Genomic DNA, 23,091 nt, shown 5'->3' with positions numbered 1-23,091 from the left:
GGAGGTGGTTCAAGCACCTACAATGAATACCTTCAAGAGCAAATTGGATGCTTATCTTGCTGGGATCCTATGACCCCAGCTGACTTCCTGCCCTTTGGGCGGGGGGCTGGACTCAATGATCTTTCAAGGTCTCTTCCAGCCCTAATGTCTATGAAATAAAAAAAACGCAGATGAGTAGGTAGTGGGTCGCTAGAGCACATCTCCCAGCCTGCTGGCCATTGCCAGCCCAGCCCAATGCCACTGAATGGCTCCGCAGGACATGCTCCCAACCTGCTGCTGCCCCCCACAGGGAGTTAAGGACCCCTTGTCCGGGTGCTGGCCCACCTTGGGGAAGCCTCTCTCTCATGGGGCTTCCCCCAGGCTAGGTTCCCTAGTCCGGGCAGCCCCGAGGAGCTGAGGGCAAGTCTCCCACTCCCAGCTGCTGATTGCTTCAGCCACTGCCACAGGATGGAGGGGGAAGGAGTCCTCCGAGATCGGTGCCTGCCCATGCAGCCCAGCATGGGGGCACTCAGGGGGTTTCCCCCACCCCAGCCCAGAGCAGCCCCAGGGAGCTGAGGGAATTCTTCCCTTCCCAAACCCCAGGGCTGCTTGCCTTAGCCCCCGTGAATCTCAGGGGTAGCCTGGGGCAGCCTCAGGGAGTGAAGGGAAATTCGTCCATTCCCCTGCAGAAAGTTTTGCCTTAGACTCCCAGCAGCTCAGGCAAAACCAGTTGCAGAGAACCCAGAGAATTTCCCTCCACTTTGAAAGGCTGCACTGGGCTATGCCCAATGCAGGGGCTCCCCAGTGCCCCCATGCTGGGCTGCATGAGCAGGGACCCAGCCAGGAGGACTCCTTCTTCCTCCCTCCTGTGGCAGCCACTGAAGCAATCAGCATCTGGGAAGGGAAGGGCTGCTGAGGGTTGAAAAGCCCCCACCACAGGGACTTTCCCTCCCCCCACACACTGTGTAGACCCTGACTAGGGGCATCTGGGGGCCTGTTCCCCTGCTCCCTTCCCCACCCCCCAATCTTTATGGGCAGAAATGAGGAATGTAGGCAGGAAAGCAGCAGAGAGGTGAGGCAGTCCCTGCTCCACTGGAGCAGACGACATAGCCCAGGGCTGCAAAGCATCTTGGGATGCTTGTTAACTTGAACCAGGAAGGGGCCTGGGACAGAAGTTCCATAAACCAGTTTGACCTAAATCAGTTAATTCTGATATTACATCCAGGTTTATCTTCAACCAATTTTGGCCATTTTGAAAGCAGTTTGTGGACAAATCCTCTTTACTTAGCTCAGAGGAGGTTTTAACGAGGCATCCTGAAATGCTGCTGATCAAGTCGTACTTCCACGTAAGTTACGTTAAGTACTTTTACAGCCATACTAGTAGCTACAACCACTGCTAAAAATGGAGGGGTTTTTCTTTGTACCATACAAGGATTCAACTGCTTTAAGTTTAGGGTATATTTTACTCCAAGCACCTCTGCTCAGTATGGTAGCCAACGCTCACCTGACTCTTTACAGTACACAAAATAAAAATGTGCAGAATGGTTCCTTCCACAGCACCTAGACAAACTAATGTGATAACTCTAATTTTAAATATCCCAGTTACCAATCACTAGCTACACTGGTCCAGCGGAACTACAGAAATCAAAGAATTAGAAGGAACCTCAAGGTTCTCATCTGTTCCAAACCATGCACAGATGCAGGATTCACCATTTCTAAACTATCCCAGACAGATGCACCTCTTCTTGAAAACCTCCAACCAAAGGGATTCCACAACTGTCACCACCCTGCAATCATTCTAACAGTGCAGAAAGTTATCAAAGGTTACAAACATTATATTCACACACACACACACACACACACACACACACACACACACACGTACTGGTATGTGTAATACACACACATTTCAAATGCAAATATTTATTCCAAAACAAAAATCAATGGCATCCTTTCTCCTTAACACACATGGGAAGTTTACAAGCATAAATCTCACTGATATGACTTAATAGCACTTCTCTAATACATTAGTGGGAGAGCTGGCTTTCTCCCCACACTAAGATCCACTGTAATTTTTTCAGCTTGCATTTTTTAAACAAGCTTTTTTTTAAAACAGGATTTTATTAGGCAACTTCATTAGGTATTGTCAATTTAACATGTGCTTTTACTTCACAGCACTCAGTTAATCACTGCCATAGGACAAATACTCCTTGGATAGCTCAGCATATGGACAAAACGGTACGCAAAACATCGTCAGTTAAGAACACTTTGACAAAGCATGTGCTGGATCTTGCTTAGATGACTAAAGTGCCTGAGTGATGCTGTTAAGGGTGTCACAAATCACAAATAAATGGACATTTTTGCAAGTTCTCCAAAAGATTAAATTTTGTTTAGACGTCATCTTGTGTTTCCTGTATTCTTAGAGCCAAAGAATTTTTCAAAATTTAAATAAAATACTGCACATCCATGGGATGGGAGCAACTCCACATGGCAGACAATGATTGTGTGTGCAGTGCTTCCATCTGTAAAGGATATTGACTCCACAGCCTTGTGTTAAGCTTACCTGGCAATGCAGTAAGTGGAACTATGACAATTAGTGAAAGATAAAGAATGAGAAATGCTGGCTTTATAATGAGGCCATGGGATTGATCAGAGCTCAGGGTCCCACAGGTGTTCACAATGACAAATAATGAAATATAGAAATTACAATAAATGTTAAAATGACATTTCTCATTTTCTTTTGACATAACAGCAAAATGTGGTACTGCTGTGTAACTGAACAGGGAGCAGTCCTGCCAGTGTCCACTCCTGCCAGGTGTTACCTAGCAGCTGAGCTGGTGAGCAGGTCACTATCTAGTTAAAGCCAAGTAAGCAGCTAAAAATTTTCTCAAAAAATAAACATTGTCATTAACAGCTGTGGGGGGACAATGTACAGAAAAAGAAAACAAGTGATAAGAAAGGTATGCAGGTATGGATGTGTTTATGCATATAAGGTTTTAGGAAAATACTCAATAGTGAAGAATCAATTATACAAATAGTCTGTAAACAGTCAGCAGTAGTATGAATATGCAAGCAACAAAAAGTATAAAAACAGTTTAGGAACAAAGGGTCATTGGACTACTGTGGGGCCCCAGCAAGATCCTGGACTGTCTGATCAACAGGGCAGGCAGCAAGATGTGCTTGCAATCTAGCACATTTCCTAGTATAAGAGTATGTGCTATATGCTCAATAAACCTACACTAGTGGAATGGAAACTCCTGTCTCTTGAGTATTCTCTCTCAACAACCTACTGGTTCTCCAATTCAAGGTTTCGGGCTAACACCTGGTGGGGGCATAAGCAGCCGACTCACTTGCACTTTCAATCAGTACCCTGTTTGGCAGCTGTGACTGCCTTGGTCACTAGTAGCAGTTCATCATTCCTCCTCCCCTGCAAGTGCTAGGCAAAAACTGTGAACAAGTAAACTTGGACTATGTCCTCCTTAAAGCCAGCATAGCTCAAGTCTTCTCAACGGACTGTGGTATGTCCTCTGGTTGTTAGCAAATGCCACTACGTCTTCTCTGGTATTGCTACCTTTGCTAGGTAAGTTAGGCTACAAGCATACCTCCCTTTTGCTGGGTAGATGAGTAAATCCTTTTTAGAGTCACTGCTTTCCATCATACAGTACCCCTTGTTTTCCAGCATAGTGGCCTGTTCTGTAGGCTCTGCTTAGTTTAAGCTAGCAGATGCTACTAATCACACTTTCATTTTGCTGTGGTGACATTCTGGTGGAGGACAAGCAACTTAAACTCCCAGTGTGTTCCTCTAGCAAAATGGGCTAATGGGATGCTGACACAGTGTTGGCATTTTAGAAAGAAAATATGGGAGAAGGTGCAGAAAAGAGCCACAGAAACTATTTAAGAGCTGTTGAAAAAGTCTTACAGCAACAGATTTGAAAGTTTAATCTGCTCACTTTATAAAAAAAGGATTGAGAGGTCTTTTGATTACGGTATGTAATGGTAAGTATTGAAGGGCTTTTTAATCCAATAGAAAAAGACATGATAAGAAACCATAGACAGAAGCTGAATCCAGAAAAATACAAATTAACTTGAAGGCATGAATTTTTAGGAACATTTGCTGGTGAAGGTGATTAATAGGGGTGTGTGAAGCTTCGGTCGCCAATTCAATCTGGAGAAGATTCAGCCCGATTCGGTGGCTAAATCATTGAATCTGAATCAAATTGGCAGACCCATTAAAAGCTCCAAATCAATTTGAAGCATACAAATTGATTTGGAAAAGATATGTTGAGTAGGCGATTCAGAAGGTGGTCTTGCAGGGAAACAGAAACTGGGGGGGAGGGAGACTGCTCTGATATTAACATCTGTAGCTGGCCAGTGACTGTGATCTTTCCCTGAGTCCCCTTCCAATCACAGTGCTCTGGAAGAGGGATGTAGAAACAGCATATAAGGCTCTGTGTGAAGCCTCTCTCTTCATCAACCTCCTCAATACAAAAACTCATGGACTCAATATAGACATTGGATTTATGACACACTATAACCTGCCTGACATCTGACTCCCCAGGTACCTGTACACTTTTACCTCTTACATTCCCCTCCTGCTCCCCCAGCCTGTCTCTCATCCTCCAACGCCTCAATTTACATTTTCACTGACTGGGTTTCTTGCCTGCATACCAGCCGCTGACTTCTTTACTATTCATTCCATCCAGGAAGAGCACACACACCAACCTCAGCCTGACGAAAGGTTTTTAAACCCAAAAGTTTGCCAAGATATATTTCTCCAACTATTCAGTTGGTCTAATAAAGGATATCACATCTACTCAAAGAACCTTGCCTGCCTGTTCCTTAGATCAACATGGCTACAACCAGAAACCCAGTTAACACACACAAGCGACAAGTTTTGTTTTGAACAGTTTGAGGTGCACTTCTACAGAAGGCCCTGTACCTATCTGCTTGAAACCTGGCAGGCTTCATGCCCTCAAAAGGGGCTACCATCCCTGCTGTTTTCATCCAACTTTGCAAAAAAACCAACAATGTTATAGGTATTTTAGTGATTCCCCATTATAGGCTATGGCCAAATCACACCAAATCAGTGTCGAATCTTTCAAATCCAATTCGGCCGAATCAATTCAGGGCAGTGATCTGAATCACCGAATCAAATCACTGTCCCCCAAATTGGCCGAACCTGAATCACATACTGGCCGCTTCGCACAAGCCTAGTGATTAACCATACTGGAATGAACTTCAAAGACAACTTAGGAGACAAGTGTTAGTCAGATATTAATTATTCAGCTTGGTACAGGGGTAACTGGGTGAAATTTAGTAGCTTTGACTTCAGTGGAGTTATGAAAAGGGTACACTAAAGTTCTGGTCCTTTGTGTCCAATTGTGTGAGCTGCTCAGGTATTGGCATACAGTCGTAAAAAACACCTGCCCATACTGTAGTATGAAATTCGGAGCTGTGTGGTAGAAAGAGGATTTTAGTCTCCCCAACTCCTAATCCAGCAGCCATTTCCCAGAAGCTACATTCACTTTAAAAATGAAAAAAAAGAAAGAAAGAATAAAAATCAAAAACTTCTTCTTAAAACAAACTGGAGCCCTGGATCCTACTACCTCATAAAAACATTCTGTAATATAAAACCCACCCAGGCTGCATCCACATGAGCATGGACATTTGGTTCCCTGGAGACAACTAGCAATGGAATACCTTGTACCACTGCTAGTAGTCCCTGAGGAATGCCTGTGCCATGCGCCATCTGGTGCACAGCAGATTACCCCAGGTAGGGCAGAGAAGGCCAGGGCCAGCACTGGGCTGGCTCCAGCAGTCTTACCTAGGATCCTAGGGGCCTCCCAGGACTGCAGCATCAGCAATCCTGCTGTCTCCAGAAGGCCAGGCTCCAGTTTTGAGCAATTCATGCTGCTCCCATGTGCACCATTCTGCTTTTTTTTGTGTGGATTTTTTTGACCCCTGGATCCAGGGGTCAAAAACAAACACATACACACACCGCCAAAAAAAACAAAAACCTGCACTGCTCCTTTGCAGCATAAAGAACAGCTGAATGTGCAGTATGTGACACCACAGATGTGTCTGCAGCGCCATATACCACCCAGCCACACTTGTCTGGATGTGGCCCCAGGTGGCAAATATATGCAAAGAGGCCTAAAAAGCTTTGACATTAGAATCACAGTGTGCTGGATTAGGACTTGAATGACTATCAGTAAATGAATTGTCTTCAAAAATTGATACTGCTGCCCTGTGCTGTCTGAGGCTACTAATAATATTTATTTGCATGTAGCTGAATTCTGTTGTCAAAATTAATCCGGTTAAAAGTCACATGTTTTTGTTCTTGAAGAAATATATTTTAATAATGCAGGCACGTATTCATTTCTAACAATAGTAGAGTTTTATTGGTCACTTCCAATAATCCTTGGGCATTAAAAACCTTTTCTAAAAGAACACTTATTGTGATTTCTTTACTCAGGCAAATCTCTTATTGATTTCAGGAGGAGTGTTGTCTGGCTAAGGAGTGCATAAGTAGGCTCTTTAATTTACAGCAGAGCAGAATTTGGAGAGGGATATTTCTTTTCCTTTTCAGACCTTATTTAGGCCTCTTTTCTTTTCCTACAGCATTGCTCCAGCATGCCAAAGCGTACAAGCTATCACTGAAAAAAATATAAAAAGCACTCAGTCATTATTACTGAATTTCCCAAGGCCAATTGGAAGTGTAAATATAACTGTTGTTCTAATAGTTCTTAAGTAGTTATTTCCCATCTTTTTTTGCAACATTTATAGAGATAGAATTTTTAAAAATCTATTTCTAAATATAACAAGTTACTGTAAAGGAAGTAATGACTTTTATAGGAAAGATGTCAACAGCACCATATCAGATAGGTTGCCTGGGGATTTCTGAATGACAAAATAGTCACACTGACCATTCTGACCACCTCTACTCCAGAACTGTTTTCCTGACAGATCAGTGTTTTGCAGATGACCTACATAAAGAAATTGTTTTACTTGGAATTCCCATTCTCAGATTATCCTTGAATTAAGTATGATCTATGATATTTCAAAAGAGGTTCTCTTTACTTTATTGGAGCCAACCATAGTGCAAACTTTATATATTTTTATATAAACCAAAAAACTCTTTCTAACTTGACTATCTGGGGATCAATCACCTTGATACTGTATTTCACTACCCCTTTTCTTTCTGTTGCCATTGTAACAAAATTTGAATGCTACGAGTTCAATAAGAAGGGGAAAAAGGTACAAATGGAAAACATTCATATACAATTCCATGATGAATCACAAAGAAAACATTTATTTTCACAGCAAGAAACCAAAGGATTCTAGGTAGTTTTCCTTTCTTATATCAAAATATATAGAAACCTAGAGCAAAAGGAGGATTCTTCTCCAAAAAAGGTAGAATTGTGCAAATATAAATACGTTTCTCAGGTTCATTTATTCATTCTTTTAATCATTTTTAACCCCAGTAGTTGCCACTCTGAAAACCAAACACCAAAGTCACACCTCCTAAAGAATTCTTTGTACTCAGCTATTATATGTTCTATGAGGCACAAAATGAACAGCAAGGTAAGAGAGCGCTGAAATGTAGGTAACTGAACATGACATTTGTAATGACAGTGAAAGCATCAAAATGGCTTAAGGGATCATTATCATGATGAAGCCCTGATATGCAGAGTCATTCCTGCAGGTCCCTCAGCATGTGAATGGATGTCACCTTCATGACAATACACCAACACAAATTCTATTCAGTTCCCCAAAAAGCTCCACAGAATACAAATCTGCCTATGAAGACTAGTAAGGAAGGTCGTACTCTCCAGATATCCATACTGTCTATATTTATATAAAGCAGCATCAGTATTAATGTCAAATCCCACAATCAAATATGCATAGACATCTCTTCCCGTATATAATTTTGGCAGAACCTCTCGATGAAAATATGACCTTCTACCTGAGGTTTCTTGTATACCAAAGACCAAATAATGCACAAATGGAGTCAATAGAAGTTTTGCCATTGACATGAATGGGAACAGAAATGAACTCTTAAGTAGTGATTACGAGTCATATATTGTACACATGCACACACACTCCTAGTTTATGTGCACTGAACTCTTGTTCTGTTACAGGTTTAAATCAGTTTATGATCACTTAAACCATCTTATATGTAACTTCTATCCCTAGCCCTAAAGAACTTGAAACAGGTTACGTGGCTGCCTGCGATATGCTAGTTCTATCTTCCCACGCTTAATTTTAGACTAATAATGTAAGCAAAACATTTCATAATTTACTTCAATCCATTATGACTTCAACAATATCTATATCAGATTTTATGAAGACTGTTTCATTAACTGATACTTTTAATTCATTATGAAAAGTCCAATCATTTCTAGACTGAACCACATGTGAACACAACATGGAAGACTTAACTTCCATTTGAATTTTGCATCAAGTCACCAAAATAAAAAGTAAAAACAGCTAAAAATCTAATACCTTACTGCATATCTGAAAGGCAATGGTCTTAGTAGCCAGACAATAAGGTGGAAAGTTGTAGAGAGATGTGCTAAATATTCAAATACTTTTTTTTTTTTTTTGTTTGAACTGAACTTTGCCTTCAGCAGAAGTTTAAAAAATGCTCAGTATCATGCATGAAGTACTGAACAACTTCCAGGAATCATAAGTCCTTATGCATTTTAGCACAGATAGTATAAACATTTAAAAAAAACATTTAATAGTTTGAGATGCACAAGGCATTGCGTAAGCAGTGACTGACTAGTAAAATACCTATATATCACATATAATTGATCATTAATGAAAATAATTCCTTTATTTATTTGCAGACGCTTATTTTATAAGTTTAAAACTCATAAATAATTAATACATATTTTCACCTAACCAGAAACAGTCAATGTCTATTACAACTACCCTTTCTTAGTGTTCCTGTTGTCTCAAAACTCATTTTTTGAAAATAAGTGTAACACAGAACCCAACAGGTTATCCAATTTAGAGTTAGAGATATGCTGATTACACTGCAGATCTTAAATGCACTTAAATTGAGGTGATTATTCTGTTTTGGGGGCTATCACTCCCAAAACTAGGCTATAATCTAAATTTTCTGAAATAAAAACAAGAACTATACATTTGATTCAGCTTCTCGCAGACAAATATATTCCAAGCTCATTTAAAATACAGACTTGAAAATGTTGTTTTAAAACTGAAACAAAAAACATTAACAAGGTAATAAAATACATTCCACTTATTCTTTTTCTTTAAAAAAATAAATCACTCTAATGCTGGAATTATAAATACTAAATTTCAACCTAACGCAACTTTTCATGCTTAAGTTATGAACTCGTAAAAATAAAGATCTGCAACAATTAGCAAGTATTACAGGCCTTCAACTATGGCCACACTAGTGTGCTGCTATGATACTACATACACATTAATGTTACAGGCCTGCAGAAACTACATGTCAACAGATGTGTTTCTTGGAAGAAAACTACAAAAATCAAGTTTATTCAAATGTTTGCCAGCTACCATATGCTGCAATACTACTTTAAATGCGACATAAGGCTTTGGGAACATACTTTTACTGCTATCTACACTTTGTTATTTACTTTGCTTTTCGACTAAATACCAGAGACGGGGCACACTAAGGGGTGCAGCGTCCTCTCTGTGAAAACATATTTTATCTGCTGTAATATTTAAAGAGAAGAAAATATACACAGCACCAAGTCACTGTTTGAACACTGTCAGTGTTTGCACTCTCATAAAGGATCTCTGGGAAAGATATTTTTACATATGGCATTCATTCTGGGAACTTTTAATAATGGCCAAATATAATTAAAAATTGTGCAAAATTCCTGCCATGAAGAAAGCAGTACAGGAATGACTCTGTTTGAAGGAAAAGTATTCATCTTCTCATTTACTGAGTCCAGAAAAAGAAATATAGAACACACACATGATATGTTCTTAATATTTGAACTAACTCGGGGCCAAACCTGTGCTCATGGATGGCAATACCAATACGGCAAGAAACCCCAGGATTGGGCCCCTTATGCTGCCACAAGAACTTGGATAAAATAAGGCAGTCTCATGTTCTGTGCTTAAAGTGGGTCCCTCTCAGAGAGCCTAAGCAGAAAAATAAAATGGTTTTCATATCAGGGCTGCAACAATGAACAATTATTTGAAATGTCAATGGGGAGATGGATATGTTCAGACAAAGAAGGGAACTTTCAGAGTAACTGAAAGAGTGGGAATCCTTATTCTTTTTCAAGCAAAAGGCATTTCCAATAATGGAGCTTGTACCGTGTCCTTTGTTTTTTTCTTTAGACTTACTTTATATTTTTTGTTAAAAAGTACACACCAAGAGGCCCCATTTGGAGTTTGCAGGTTGAAGTTTGATTTTTGGTTTTTAAATTTTCTATAACCTGGGATTTATTTTCATTAAGGATTTCATCCTGAGAGAGCTGCATGTTCAAAGTTGAGCATGTGCTTAACCAGTTCTGAGCACTCGGGCACTGATCCAGCAAAACCCTGAAGCGCATGCTTAACTTTAAGCACTTGAATGTCTCTGGTTTAAAGTTAAGCATATGTTGAAGTGCTTCACTGGCCCAGGGCCAGAGAGTACCTTACAGAACTGAGTTCTAAAAGCATAAGTCCTTCCAACCAAGCTAGCACCCATAAAATATTTTCCTTTCCAGTCTATACGTCTTAAATCTGTCTAAAATTGTTTTAGGAAGCATTTCCAATTCCATTACACTTTCATTGTTTAATTTATGTTATGTCCATCTTTCTGATAAACATCATCCCAAAGAAATACCAGGTCAGTTTTATTCATGATAAGTCTGCACGTACTCGGCACTATGCCCAATAGGCTTCCCCTGCTCTGGAAAAAAGCTAAATACTGTGCTCAACAGCTTAAAAATTATGAATTCAGGTATATGAGTAATGCAATCACACCAGAGCCAAGCAGACTTGAAGAGAATATATATCACTGGTGGCATAACATATACTTCCAAAATGTGCTGAAGAAATCTGGTATATAATTTTAAAATTCCTTTTACTCTTGTTTATAGCATTTTATAGCAACAGGAAAGGTCCACCAATCCATAAGAAACAATTTGTGTGCTTTCATCAACCAAGGATTGCTGCTCTTTGAGAGTAAAAGCTACTCACACTGTAGATTTGGACTAATCTCTTTGCACTATAAGATTAGCAGTATTTTACTAGATTTGGCCCGCTGGTTTGCATGTGTCTGTGTCTGAAGATCCCAGCTTATGAAAAGGGTTTCTAAAACTTCATTTAACAAACATGGTCAACATTTTGTTCAAATAATATGAAATCAAGCTTGCCTCTCATTACAAATATGGACCAAATGCATGAAATGGAAACTGTTTAAAACATATTAGCAGCAGAACCACGTTGCATATCTCAGGACTGAAGCTAGTGATTCTCAACCAGGATGCTGCAGCACCCTGGGGTTCCTTGATACTGTCAGGCCCTGGCCTTGGACCTGGGCCCTCAGTCTGCCTGGTCTAGCCTGGTCATCCCTGCCTGCCACCTCCCCAGCAGAGCACTAGCCAGAACCCTCCAACTTGGCAGACAGGTGGCCAGAACCCTCCAACTGAGCCTAGCCACACACCTACTCCCTAACATAGGAGTAGCCAGCCAGGGGCAGCTCATCCTTCACCTCGTCCAATATAAAACCCTGACTTGGAAGAAGAAGTGCTAAAGGCAACAAGGTTCAACCTTGTATGTAGGCTGCTGCACCCGTGCGTTGTGCCTCTCCTGACTCTGACAGATTCCCTCAATACCTGAACTGACTTTCCCACAGACCCGGGTTCGGCTTGACACTTTGGCTCTCTGACCTGACCCTGGTTTGATCTCCTGGCTATCTGACCCAGCTAGACTCCTAACTCCACGCTCAGCCCAATCCTTTGGATTTCTGCCTCAATTCCCCAGACAGATCATATGGCTCCTGGCTTCCCTACACGTAGACTCTGCACACTCCTCTCAGATCTTGGCTGCTTCTCCTGACTCTGCATGACCCCCAGACCTGACCACCCACAGCCTAGCTTGACAGGTACCACAGGATGCCATGCAATATTAGCACTGTTAGAGGTACAAAGATGATTTTAAAAATAACAGAGATTTCTGATAGGAATCCACAGTGTCAAAAGCATTCTGGCCTGAGTTCTTTGCAACAGATGAATTGCTGTTATTTTCCCATAGTCAAAAAGTAAGCAAAAATTAAAAGTCAGCATGTTCTGTGGGGTGCCTCAAGCCAAAAAAAAGGGTGTCTCAAGTCTAAAAAAGTTGAAAACCACTAATCTAAACAGTTGGCACAAATTTTGCTACAACGATCTGGAGTTGTTTCATTGTTTTCCACACCAGGTTATGAGAATGCTTCCAAACAGTGAATTAGATTGCCCAATAATACTCTATACAAAAGCATTATATATTGCAACAATAGGGATTGCAACATTCTTTGGTATGTGATATACGCGAATAAGAGGCATGCCACAACCATACTTTCTGACTGTAATGATTAGTTAATGTTTACAGAGAAAAGTACTATATAATTTGTAGTAGTAATTTACTTTGACCCCTGTTAGCTTGTGGCAGGCACAACCTCAAAAGTCAAAACACAGCCAAACACATGTGTGATGTGCATGACACATGCCACAAAACCATATTGCTCCATTTCCCACCGTGTTTAAGTCCAAAATGGGGTTTTAAAACAATGAAAAAGAATCTGTGCCCATTTTGCTTATACCAGAATTGGGTTGTAATTTAGAAGGTATTTACCACGTCATTCTCAGATTTTTTGCTTAAAGAAAACCTCTTTGAAATGTCAGTTTTGGCAGAAGAAAATTGATACAGTTCCACTTAGCACACCAGGCATCACACTGTAATCCACACACTGCATTGTATCCACCCATGTATACATCAGAAGTCCTCTTGGGAGGGTTACACATCCACATAATGTGCCTGATGCTAGTTTTTTTGCAAATGGATCTCTTCCTCAGCTAACAGATGCATAAACTCATATGCAGCCAGACAGTTCCCTAGTGAATGCACAGGTGCGGGTGCTGAACACTGCAAGTTACTCCAGCTAGTCAGCATTACTTTATGCTCAAAATCTTATCTTCAGAAGAAAGTTTTCTGGCATAATTTGACTCAGAGACCCCACCCTTTTTTTTGGAGACAGGAATATATTACCTCAGTTAGGTACAGAGGGTGTTGGGAATCTGAATGTACAAAACAAGCCAAACTTCAAAGGTCCACTGGAGCTCTGACCATCATTTGGCCTCAACATTGTAATGAGCATCAACAGAAATGTTATGGTTCATTAATCGCTGTTTTCTTTTTAACTGATAACTGAAATCAAAGACATGCTCTACAGAAAATGCTTTATGGAAATAACATATAGATTGAAGCCAGTTGGCTAGATTGGGTGCCTATACATGTGCAGTGAGGCTGCTCCAACGTGCTGTAATTACCAGCTCCAGCAGACTCCCCAGTCACATGTATCAGTATCCCCATGCTGAAAAATGGCAGCAGAGGTGCTTTAACCGAAGCTTTTTCAACGAGCTTTAGTTAAAGCATCCCAGCTGCCATTTTTCAGCACACAGACACTAATTCATATGATGTGCTGGGCTCTTTAATTAATTAAAGCACCCTCCCCTCCCTACACTCCCAGAGCACATGTATAAACCACCAATTCTGGCCCCTGCTTGAAGTGACTTTTCTCTGGTCTCCACTGGCCCAAGCTGTCTTGAATATGGCAGTCACCCACCCAGGATTCCAGTGTCAGCCCTTTCCAGCCCTCCCTGATAAAGGGACCATTAGCTGAGAAAATGGGGCTCCAACTATTCCCTGCTCATGTAATGGCACACTGGTTGTTTCAGATAGTTACAAATTTGAGCCCAAGGCTGTTCCAACTTATGCTGGGGCTTAAACTGGCCCCAGGATAAGTGAACATAAAAGTGGCTACCTTTGCCGTCACCTTCCTCAGGTCCGGCAATATGCAGCTCCTCAGTATACCCAAAACAAACTGCTTTTGTTGGCAACTCAGAATAAATAATTCTGGTATGGTCATACTCAATATCCTCTGCAAACAATACAAGTCATAAGACTTGTTTTACTTGCTTACAATTTAGGTGCCTTTAATCTGAGATACTTGAGACCTTTTCAATCCCTTGTTCTCTTCTCTGCCTCACTTGTGCTTGAATAGAACATATAATTATAGTTATAGAAAAGTAGGGCTGGCAGGTACCTCAGGAGACCATTCGGCTCAACCTCCTGCTCAAGACAGGATTATTCCTATCTAAATTATCCCATAAAAGTGGTTGTCTAACTTATTCCTAAAAACTACACAAACAGTCATCACACAGCTACAAGCCATTGCCCCAAAACACCAAGAACACCTTAACCTGTCACAGATAAATCAGGGGGATGAGAACACAGGCCACATTTACACGAGGCATGTTAATGCACATTTGCCTAATTTAATACACATTATGGGTGCACATCTACACATGCAGGTATCAAATTTAAGCATGATTAGTTAAAGCACATTAGCACACATGTAGACATGACCTAGCACTAACTTTAATGCCAGGTCTGCTCAGCCACTAGGGGTACACGGCAGGGCTGCAGACTTGGCACTAACTTTAATGCCAAGTCCCTGCACATGTAGACACCTGTCAAAAATTCCTTAATGCACATGAATTTTAGTCACGTTTAACTGCACATGTAGACTCACCCATAGTCAATGTCCCACCACCACAAGGTTGTTAATATACATTCAAGCAATCCAAGGACTATATAAGCCCTGTTTATGAACCACTGTATGAACTGATGAATTCACAAGTACAAACTCAGAACTTGTGTATACAGCATGCACCCAATAGTGCTTGAAAATATGAACAACGGTTGTAATGGCCAAGAATAGTGATGGCAAACACAGTGTTGCAGATTACATATCATTAAGAAGGCAATGTGTTTGTACAAAAGTCTATGGAGTCTATAGTATTGAAGATGCTGAGGAGCTAGAAGATATAGGAAAGAATAATTTAAAGAAAGGCTACCCTTCTTTAGTCTATACATTCATACATCATGTGGTACACTCATGTATTGTTGCGCGTTTGGGAAAAGGACAGATGGTTAAAGGTGGAATTCAGAATAGAACTACCTGCCGGACTAGCAGTATTTCAGCTGTCAGCTTTGAACAAACCAAAAACAAAACAACATGCAAGTCTTAGCTCAGTGTAGAGGTTTTCTCTGCCTCAAGTATACTGGGAAACACCTGCTTCTTCCCACTTTGTGGCCAAACTGAGAGCAAAATAGTCAAATGCTTTACTGTCACTAATAATTGGCTGTTCTAAGTAACCACCTCTTCTGTCCGTCTAGGAGAGCCAGTAATGAGTGAAGGCCCAAGCCTGGAGATATTTAGCACTTGCAACACCCCACTACAGTCATTAAGACTTTTGGCCAGAATCAAGCCCAAAGTGAGTCATGTGATCTATATAGAATTTAGCTTTATAGAAAATAAAATACGTTTTAATGATCTACGTGATCTAGACGAATTTTCAAAAAAACGGGAAATCAATCAGAATGTTAATCAAATTAAAATGCATGTTATTTTAAGACTATAATTTAACACGATGACTATTTAAACAATGATTTCTGTCATCCTTCTCCAGCAAGCCATTAAATAGATTAAATTTTCTTGAAACAATACAGTATAGCAGCAGTTAGGCAGTTGGTATGACCGTACTTTCATCTGGAAACAGCTGTGCTTATTGCTATGGATACTCTTAAACAAAAAGTGACAAATCAATAGCAATACATTCCCACAGGATGCGGAGAACAACTGACTAAACCTTGCAAAAATAAAACATGAGAGAGAGAGATATAGGATATTGCATATCATTGGTAATTAAATATATCAGTCTGACTGCCATAAAAACAAAACAACAGAACTTTTCTTATAATTTAAACACTGAACTAACGTTTGTGTAAAAATATTTATTGATATTTTTATTTGCCAACTTTTACATCTCTGTGTTTTCACAAGCAACAGAAATGAAATGAAACAATTGCCTTAATTGGTTTCATATGCCTTTAAACTTGATTCCTACCCCTGAATGAAAAAAAACCCCTCAAATATTGCTGTATTTGCTACTGAATATTTGTTTTTAGACTTTAGAGTAACAGAAAAAAAGACCAACTTCTGTGTAGGGTAAATGTGACACTCTACTACAGCCTCTCCAGTACTGATAGAATAAGGTGGTTTGCCACAAGATAAGAAAATAAGACTTGCAAAAACTCTATAATAGGACCGCAGGACTGATGCTTAAAATGCTATTGACCACATGCAGAAGCAAGACTGAATTGTTATTTCCACATGAAAATGTGAAGATTCCACCTATCATTAGGCTATCCACCATCATATATTCCATTTATGGCAGTTACAGTAGTCTTATTCCATACATTTGCATAAATTCACAAGTTCTTCCTAGTTCTTTTGGTCAGATTTTCCTTTAACTGAAAATTTTGGGAACTGCAAACAAGAAAGAAAAAAACCCCTTATTTACATTTTGCCCACATCATTTACAGTCAAAAGTAAAATACTAGTCCTTAAAAGCTATCACAGCATCAGTATTTTCAGTTTCCTACTTATACTGAATAAGAATTAAATTCATTTTGTTAGGATCAAACATATAAATCACTGTTCATGATCTTTAATTTTAGGTGGTATTAGAGCACATACCTCTTTCGCACTGAGGTCCAGTAAAGCCATATGTACAAGCACATCGATTTGGAGCCACGCATCTCCCACCATTAAGACACCCACTTTCACAGACAGCTGCAGCGAAGAAGAAAAAAATTATCTTAATTAAATCATTTTAAAATCACTTTCATAATAGATATACAGCTACAACTTCTCAGAGCTCAGGAAACTTAGTTAAAGTTGCAAATCTAATGATACAGGTTATTGTGTGTTCCACTTCAGCTGCATTATCTATTGCAGCTTTTACACTATCTCACACTCTTATCAAGTAAAACATATTAATCTTCCACAGGGTATATTTCACAAACACAAGAGCAATCAGAACTTTTCCAGGCTTCTAGTGCTAGTCTCTCTACCATCAACAGAGTGTACCATAATTTCAAACCAACATTTTCCATTAATCTAAGTAACAACTAAGTAGTAGACTCCATAGATATAGGGGCTAAGCAAACACATCTCTTTCAGATCCTCAAAGCTCTTTCCATTTCTTTGCATAGACCAGAAACAAGCTAACAGACTAATCAGCTCCTTAGGCCTATCAGAAATAGGATATGTTTATAGGTTTCCTGGTGTTAGATAAGGTGGTCAGAATACATAAACTTAAATTTTCAATCCAAACAATGAAACAAAGTTTCACCCAGGTGCAGCTGGTGAACTCAGAGACAGGTGGAGCAGGCGGCATAGGTGGAGGAAGAAAATAAATGGGGGAGGAGGGGCTGAAAGAACGTGTGTGCGCATGTGCGCACTCCCTCCCGGAAAGTCTATGGGGGGAAGGGGAAGGACCATGGAGGGGAATGGGGCTGGGACTGGGCAGGGATCAGAGCAGAGCCGGGCCCAGGATTGGGGCTGGGAGCCACTGTGCCCCTCGCTCGGTGCTGGCAGCACCTGTAAATTCACCACCCTGCACTGGCCCTGGCCCTGCACTGCCCGAGAGGGATCCAGAACAGGGCTAGCCTCAGCTGCACTGCTGGGCCAGAGGGATGGAGCCTGGGGGATCCCCGTTGCCCTCTGCACATCGTCCCCGGGAAGAACCTGGTGGCTCCTCCAGAGGCGTGGTGCTGGACAGCCAAGGGGGACCCGTGACCCCCCGATCTTTGCACAGGGCACGGGTGTGCTACAGCTGCAAGCTGAGCTCTGCTTGCTCCATGCCTCACTGCTGCCTTTGAAAGCAGTGCGGCACAGCACCATGCCAGTCTCGCTGCTTTCGAAGGCAGCAGTGAGGCGCAGAGCACAGCTCGCGGATGTAGCTCGCCTGTGCCCCGTGCAAAGATCGGGAGGTCATGAGCAGCCCTTGGCTGCCTGGAGCCATGCCCCTGGAGGAGCCGCTGGGCTCCAACTGTCCCACGACCTGGCCCAGCCAGGGCCCCATTCACAGTGAACAGAGCCCTGGCTGGGCCAGGTCATGGGGACAATCAGAGCCCAGAGGGTTGTCCAGGAGCAGTATGGGGGAATGAAAGGGTGGAAACATGCCCCAGCTCCCCCACAGTGCACATGGCAGTGGGGAGCCAGCCCTCCCCTTCCCTTGGACGAGCCACCCGCGGCCCCGTCCTGCTACCTGCTGGGGCTCTGCAGCAGCCCCAGCCTTGCCCAGCTCCCTCCCTACAGGGGCCTCAATCCTCCTCTCCTCCACTTAACTGCTGGAGCTGCTCTGCAGGCTGCCTGGGGCCAGTGCACGTCTCTGCACATGGCACCCCCTGTCTTCCGCCTTCCTCCCAGCAGCTCTTGACCTGGGCTGGGGCATCAGTACAGGCGCCCCGCTGCCCGCTTAAACAAGCAGCTATTTCAGTTAGTCAAACTAATCAAGTGTTTACACTGCACATGCACCACTGGGGCAGTAAAGAGATCATGCCAAGGTGCCCACTTGACAGAGTGGATCTCTGAATTCTCATTTCAGTTTACTAGCAATGTTGTAGCCCTGAAGAAAAAGACACAATAGCACCTGTTTCAGTACCCCTCAGCAGCAGATTCTGGAATGGTGGTGGAGACAAACAAGAGATCACTTCATCTCCCCATCACTGCAGTGTTTATTGCTTTTATAGTGGTGGAGATTTGGGTTTATATGGAGGACAGGATTTAGAATCAACATAAACCTGGCAAATATCTTGGCTGCAAGAGATGAGAACTCTTTACTGTACATTAGGGAGATCTCATACAGCTGCTGAAATCAACTATAATTGTAAGTGCTGTTCTGATAAGTGTAAAGGCCCTATCAACTATTCACATTGCTTGGCATAGCTCCAGCCTGAATACAACTAAGGCAGGATAATATAATGCAATGTAAAATATATTGGTCAAGGAAAACAGATTTGTCTGTAACCATAACAAGATAATACCAGAAAGAACAAATGTTCGTTAGGTACCCTTCATAACTCAGTATTTTTTTTAAATCTAAATTTAAATAAAGTTACTGCATTCAAAAAAATTAAGAAACTCTTTATTTAAAATTGAAAGCTAGGGTCTGCTGCTCCAGTTCAACTCCTGCAAGTCAATGGGAATTTTGCTAGGGTAAGAACTATGTCCAATTATTATGAATTCACTTGATGTTTATTTTAATAGTTCTGCTTAGGAAGAATTGACCTGACACTCATTTCAAGGTCACATGCTTCCTGTAAAATTCCATTGCAGTATACCAAGAACAAATACAGCGCGACTGAGATTTACAGGTAAATTATGACTGATCTATATGTTTCACTATCATGTAACTTTGCATTTGTTGTATGCATATGTACACTTAGGTTACTTACGCTGTCCACAGTGTGTTCCTGTGTATCCCTTCTGACAGAGACAATGGTCATCACTGCAGGTACCTCCATTCATACACCGGATGTTACAGTGTTGTACTGTAATTATGAAAAGAGTATTTTTTCATAATTTGACAAAACTATCAGGAATAGTTAAATAACCGTCAATCGTTATTTAAGGGACTGATTCTAGGAAGTGCTGAGTATCTAGGAAAACATTAAAAATGGGGGGGTACTTAGTACATGCAGCTTAAGGTTACGTCTCTGGTAGTTACTAAGTAGAAGCCAAAACAATATAATTTATAATATTAAGGAATTCAGAGTATTGGCAGAAACTAAATGGGAGGCAAGCCTACAGTCCCTGGTCACTGAAGTTAGTGGTATTTCGCATGGGAGTAAGGGCTACAGGATATGATCCTTAGTTCACCAAAGCAAAAACAGGCTGGCAGAAAAGGAAAAAGTACAGATCTTTTGGCAGACACCACCAAGCAGCACTAAGATTTCAGCATCAGAGCAATAAACAAAGATGGGGATATGGAAGCCAATGAACCCCCCGATCCTGCTAACAAATGCAGAACAGGAAGGGATAAGGGAGAGGTGCTGGTAGTTGCTACTAGGCCAGCAGTGCACAACCCAAGGCTCTAAAGAGGGAAAGCTTCTCTGCAAATGACAGAAAATGGGGAGGTGCACTTCATGCTCCTCTTCACTTGAACCTAAGCCAGTTAATAGTGGTTAACATACAATCTATCTTCTACCAGGAAAGCACAAAAAGCCTGCATTGAACTTTCCTGATAATAAGGACAAATATGTTATTCAAATTAATGTCAGGAACCACTTAAAATATTATGCTCTTCATCTGTATAAGAGTGGATAGCTTTCACGATTTAATTTTCATCAAAGTTCCCACTGTCTGACAACGGAGTCCAATTGAGGCAGACATTCTGAATATGCAGCCAGGAAATGGTTTCCTTCTTAACAGGAACCACATGAAAGACTCCTCCCCGGATAGGATTACTGTCAGATTAGCATTTTAGTAGATTGTCATGGAGCACAAGATACCTACACTAATCTGTCTGAAATGGTCAGAAAGACTGAGAAATACAAACTCCACAGGCAGCCACAGCCTATTACTGGCAGGTGGTACATCAACCACTGAAAATGTGCTGCGGCCCAAGCTCTTCAGAAACATTTGGCATTTTACAAACTAGAGAGATGCAAGTTGTTGGGTTTTTTTCTTTTTAAGCAGAAATCATTTTAACTTCGTTGCCATGAGTACATACCACCATTCTATAAACTCTGCTAATTTTAGTAGACTTTTAGAGTAGGGATTCAAAAGAATCCATTATTTAAAACACTGATGTTTTAAATGTTTAAGTTCTATAAGGTTCAAACTAGAACTTACATTTTCTGTGTTTCTAATAATTGTGATATATCTTTGTTGCCTAAAATATAGCCATAAAAAATTGTAATAACATTCCTCAACAAAAAGTGAAAGTATTTGCAAATGTAAAATAACTATCTGGTGAAGATTTTTGGATAACATCCTAAGTAGGTCAGAAAAAAAGTGTATAGCTGCTTTAAAATGTGTAGTTCAACCTAGTTTTATACAATCTTAGACAAACAGAGGGGATTAGAAAAAGCATAGGAAATGATATCATCTGTCAAGCAGGGTAGGAACTTAAAAACCACAAACTGATTTCAATTAGAGTCAGCCATGCCAAAAGCTAATTTTCATTCCCACATGAGCACCAAAACCATTTAAATACTTTGAACTACATCTGAGATAAAAATGTTAACAGTAGCTTATACGTTGATTTTCAAATTATTTGTTCAAGTGAAAGTTAAGTATATTCCCCCATTTTACATAAACAATCTTAGAAGTAACCCTGAAAAAAAGTTTCCATAATTTGTTTTACTTCTACTCAAAGGAACTTTTCAAAAGTAAAATATTTCTTGCTTCTTTTTAAAATAAAATAATTATGGGAGATGGGTGGTATACCTAGCCATAATTATTAAGACAGACCATTCAACCAAAGAACTCTGTCTCCTGGCTGAATCAGTGATATACCAGAGACAATCTAATTATTTTTATCTCCTCTTCTGAAAATGTTTTGAAACATCAATAAGAAAACATACTGAGCATTGTGAAATATCAACCCACCAGAAGTTTGTAGAAACACAGGTATGTGTTTCTTAGGCTTAGCTGTTGCTCTACGTTTGAAATCCTGAAAACTGGTTTATTAGTAAAGAGCTGGGCTCTCCCCTTCGTTATATCAGAGATGGTCAGAGCCAATGGAGTTACTCAAATAAGCAAAAGAAAAGAATCTGCCCCAAAGACAGTAGATTGATAAAGGTTCTGCTGAAAGGCACAGAAATTGCACAGCATTGGCGACATCACACACAGCTTTGCCATATCCTAGAATACACAGGGAATGGTTAAAATATTCATAAATTATCATCTTTTTCAGGCCCAATCCTACAAATAATTTACATTCAGAACCTAAAATTGAGTTCATGGAGGGCTAGCTGCAGGAGCGGGAACTTCCAAACATTTATAGACAGAGCCAACAATTAACATTCAAAACTGTATAAATAAAGTGAAAGATGCTGTCAGGCTGAAAAAATGTGCAAAAAATCCCAAAGTAACAAAACCTGACTATCTTGTTTTTCTATAACAAAGGTAAGAGCTTCAGGATTTGGCCCAATGCTCAAGTCTACATAGCATATATCATTATACCCTCAACAGATGACTCAGCAGAGCAAAAAAAAATACATGCATGTCCTAGTTAATAATCCCAACAGGGAAACATAAGATCCTTCACTTTCCATGTAACAAATAAAAAGCAGTAGCTGCATCCTCAACATCTCTGAACAAGGGGCATTTTGTAAGATCAGGCACAAGGTAACAGGAATGAGGGTAGGGCTAGGATTCAGAGCGACCTAGGCAAATTGGAGGACTGAAGAAGAAATCTCATGAGGTTCAACATGCCTGCTCAGGACAGCCCCGCATGGGCTGCGAATGGCTGCAGCAGGGAGTGCTGGCCATGGGGCGGGCGAGGGGCCACTTTTCCCCTGCGCTCCATACCACCAGCAAGCAGGTGGTTGGGGCTGGTTGCTGCCCCCCACCTGTACCGTGGGGCTGGGGGGCACTGGGCGTGAGCAGGAGCATGAGGCCTGCACCGGTGTCCCAGGGCCAGCGCCAGTGGGGCCCAGAGCAGGGTGGCAGGAGTGCAGGGTCCCAGCTGGCAGGGGCTCTATGGAGCTGGGCCAGCTCCCCCTACTCCCTGCTGGTGCAGCCCAGCCTGGCTCCGCAGACCCCTGCCAGCCTGTACCCTGCTTTGGGCCCCACTGGTACTGGCCCTGGGATATTGGTCCCAAGACACTGGGACAATGGTCCCAAGATGGTGACCATGGGGCGGGGCACCTCTCAGGGGGCGGGGCACCTGTCAAGGAGCAGGGCTTCCCATGTGGCCCAACAGCTGGCCAAAACTGGGTAAGTGGCCCTCCACCTGAAATAATTGCCTGCCCCAGTCTAGCTGGTAATCCTGGTGTGGAGGA

The 23,091-nt window shown here is 41.4% G+C and overlaps 1 protein-coding gene across 1 annotated transcript in view; it reads right to left on the bottom strand.

The window, feature by feature from the left end:
- FBN1 (fibrillin 1) overlaps nt 1-23,091 on the bottom strand; it is a 234,959-nt gene that overhangs the window by 205,356 nt on the left and 6,512 nt on the right. Inside the window, exons 4-5 of the mRNA XM_019503825.1 lie at nt 19,537-19,632; nt 16,772-16,867 (exon numbers count right to left, since the gene is read on the bottom strand). Coding sequence (XP_019359370.1) covers nt 16,772-16,867; nt 19,537-19,632 — 192 coding nt within the window. The remainder of the gene's footprint in view (nt 1-16,771; nt 16,868-19,536; nt 19,633-23,091) is intronic.

This window comes from Gavialis gangeticus, unplaced genomic scaffold (genome assembly GCF_001723915.1).
Source record: "Gavialis gangeticus isolate Ggan-Ray unplaced genomic scaffold, GavGan_comp1, whole genome shotgun sequence".
Taxonomy (NCBI): Eukaryota; Metazoa; Chordata; order Crocodylia; family Gavialidae; genus Gavialis; species Gavialis gangeticus.
The sequence above is the reverse complement of the archived record's forward strand: the minus strand, read 5'-3'. Positions and strand labels throughout refer to the sequence as shown.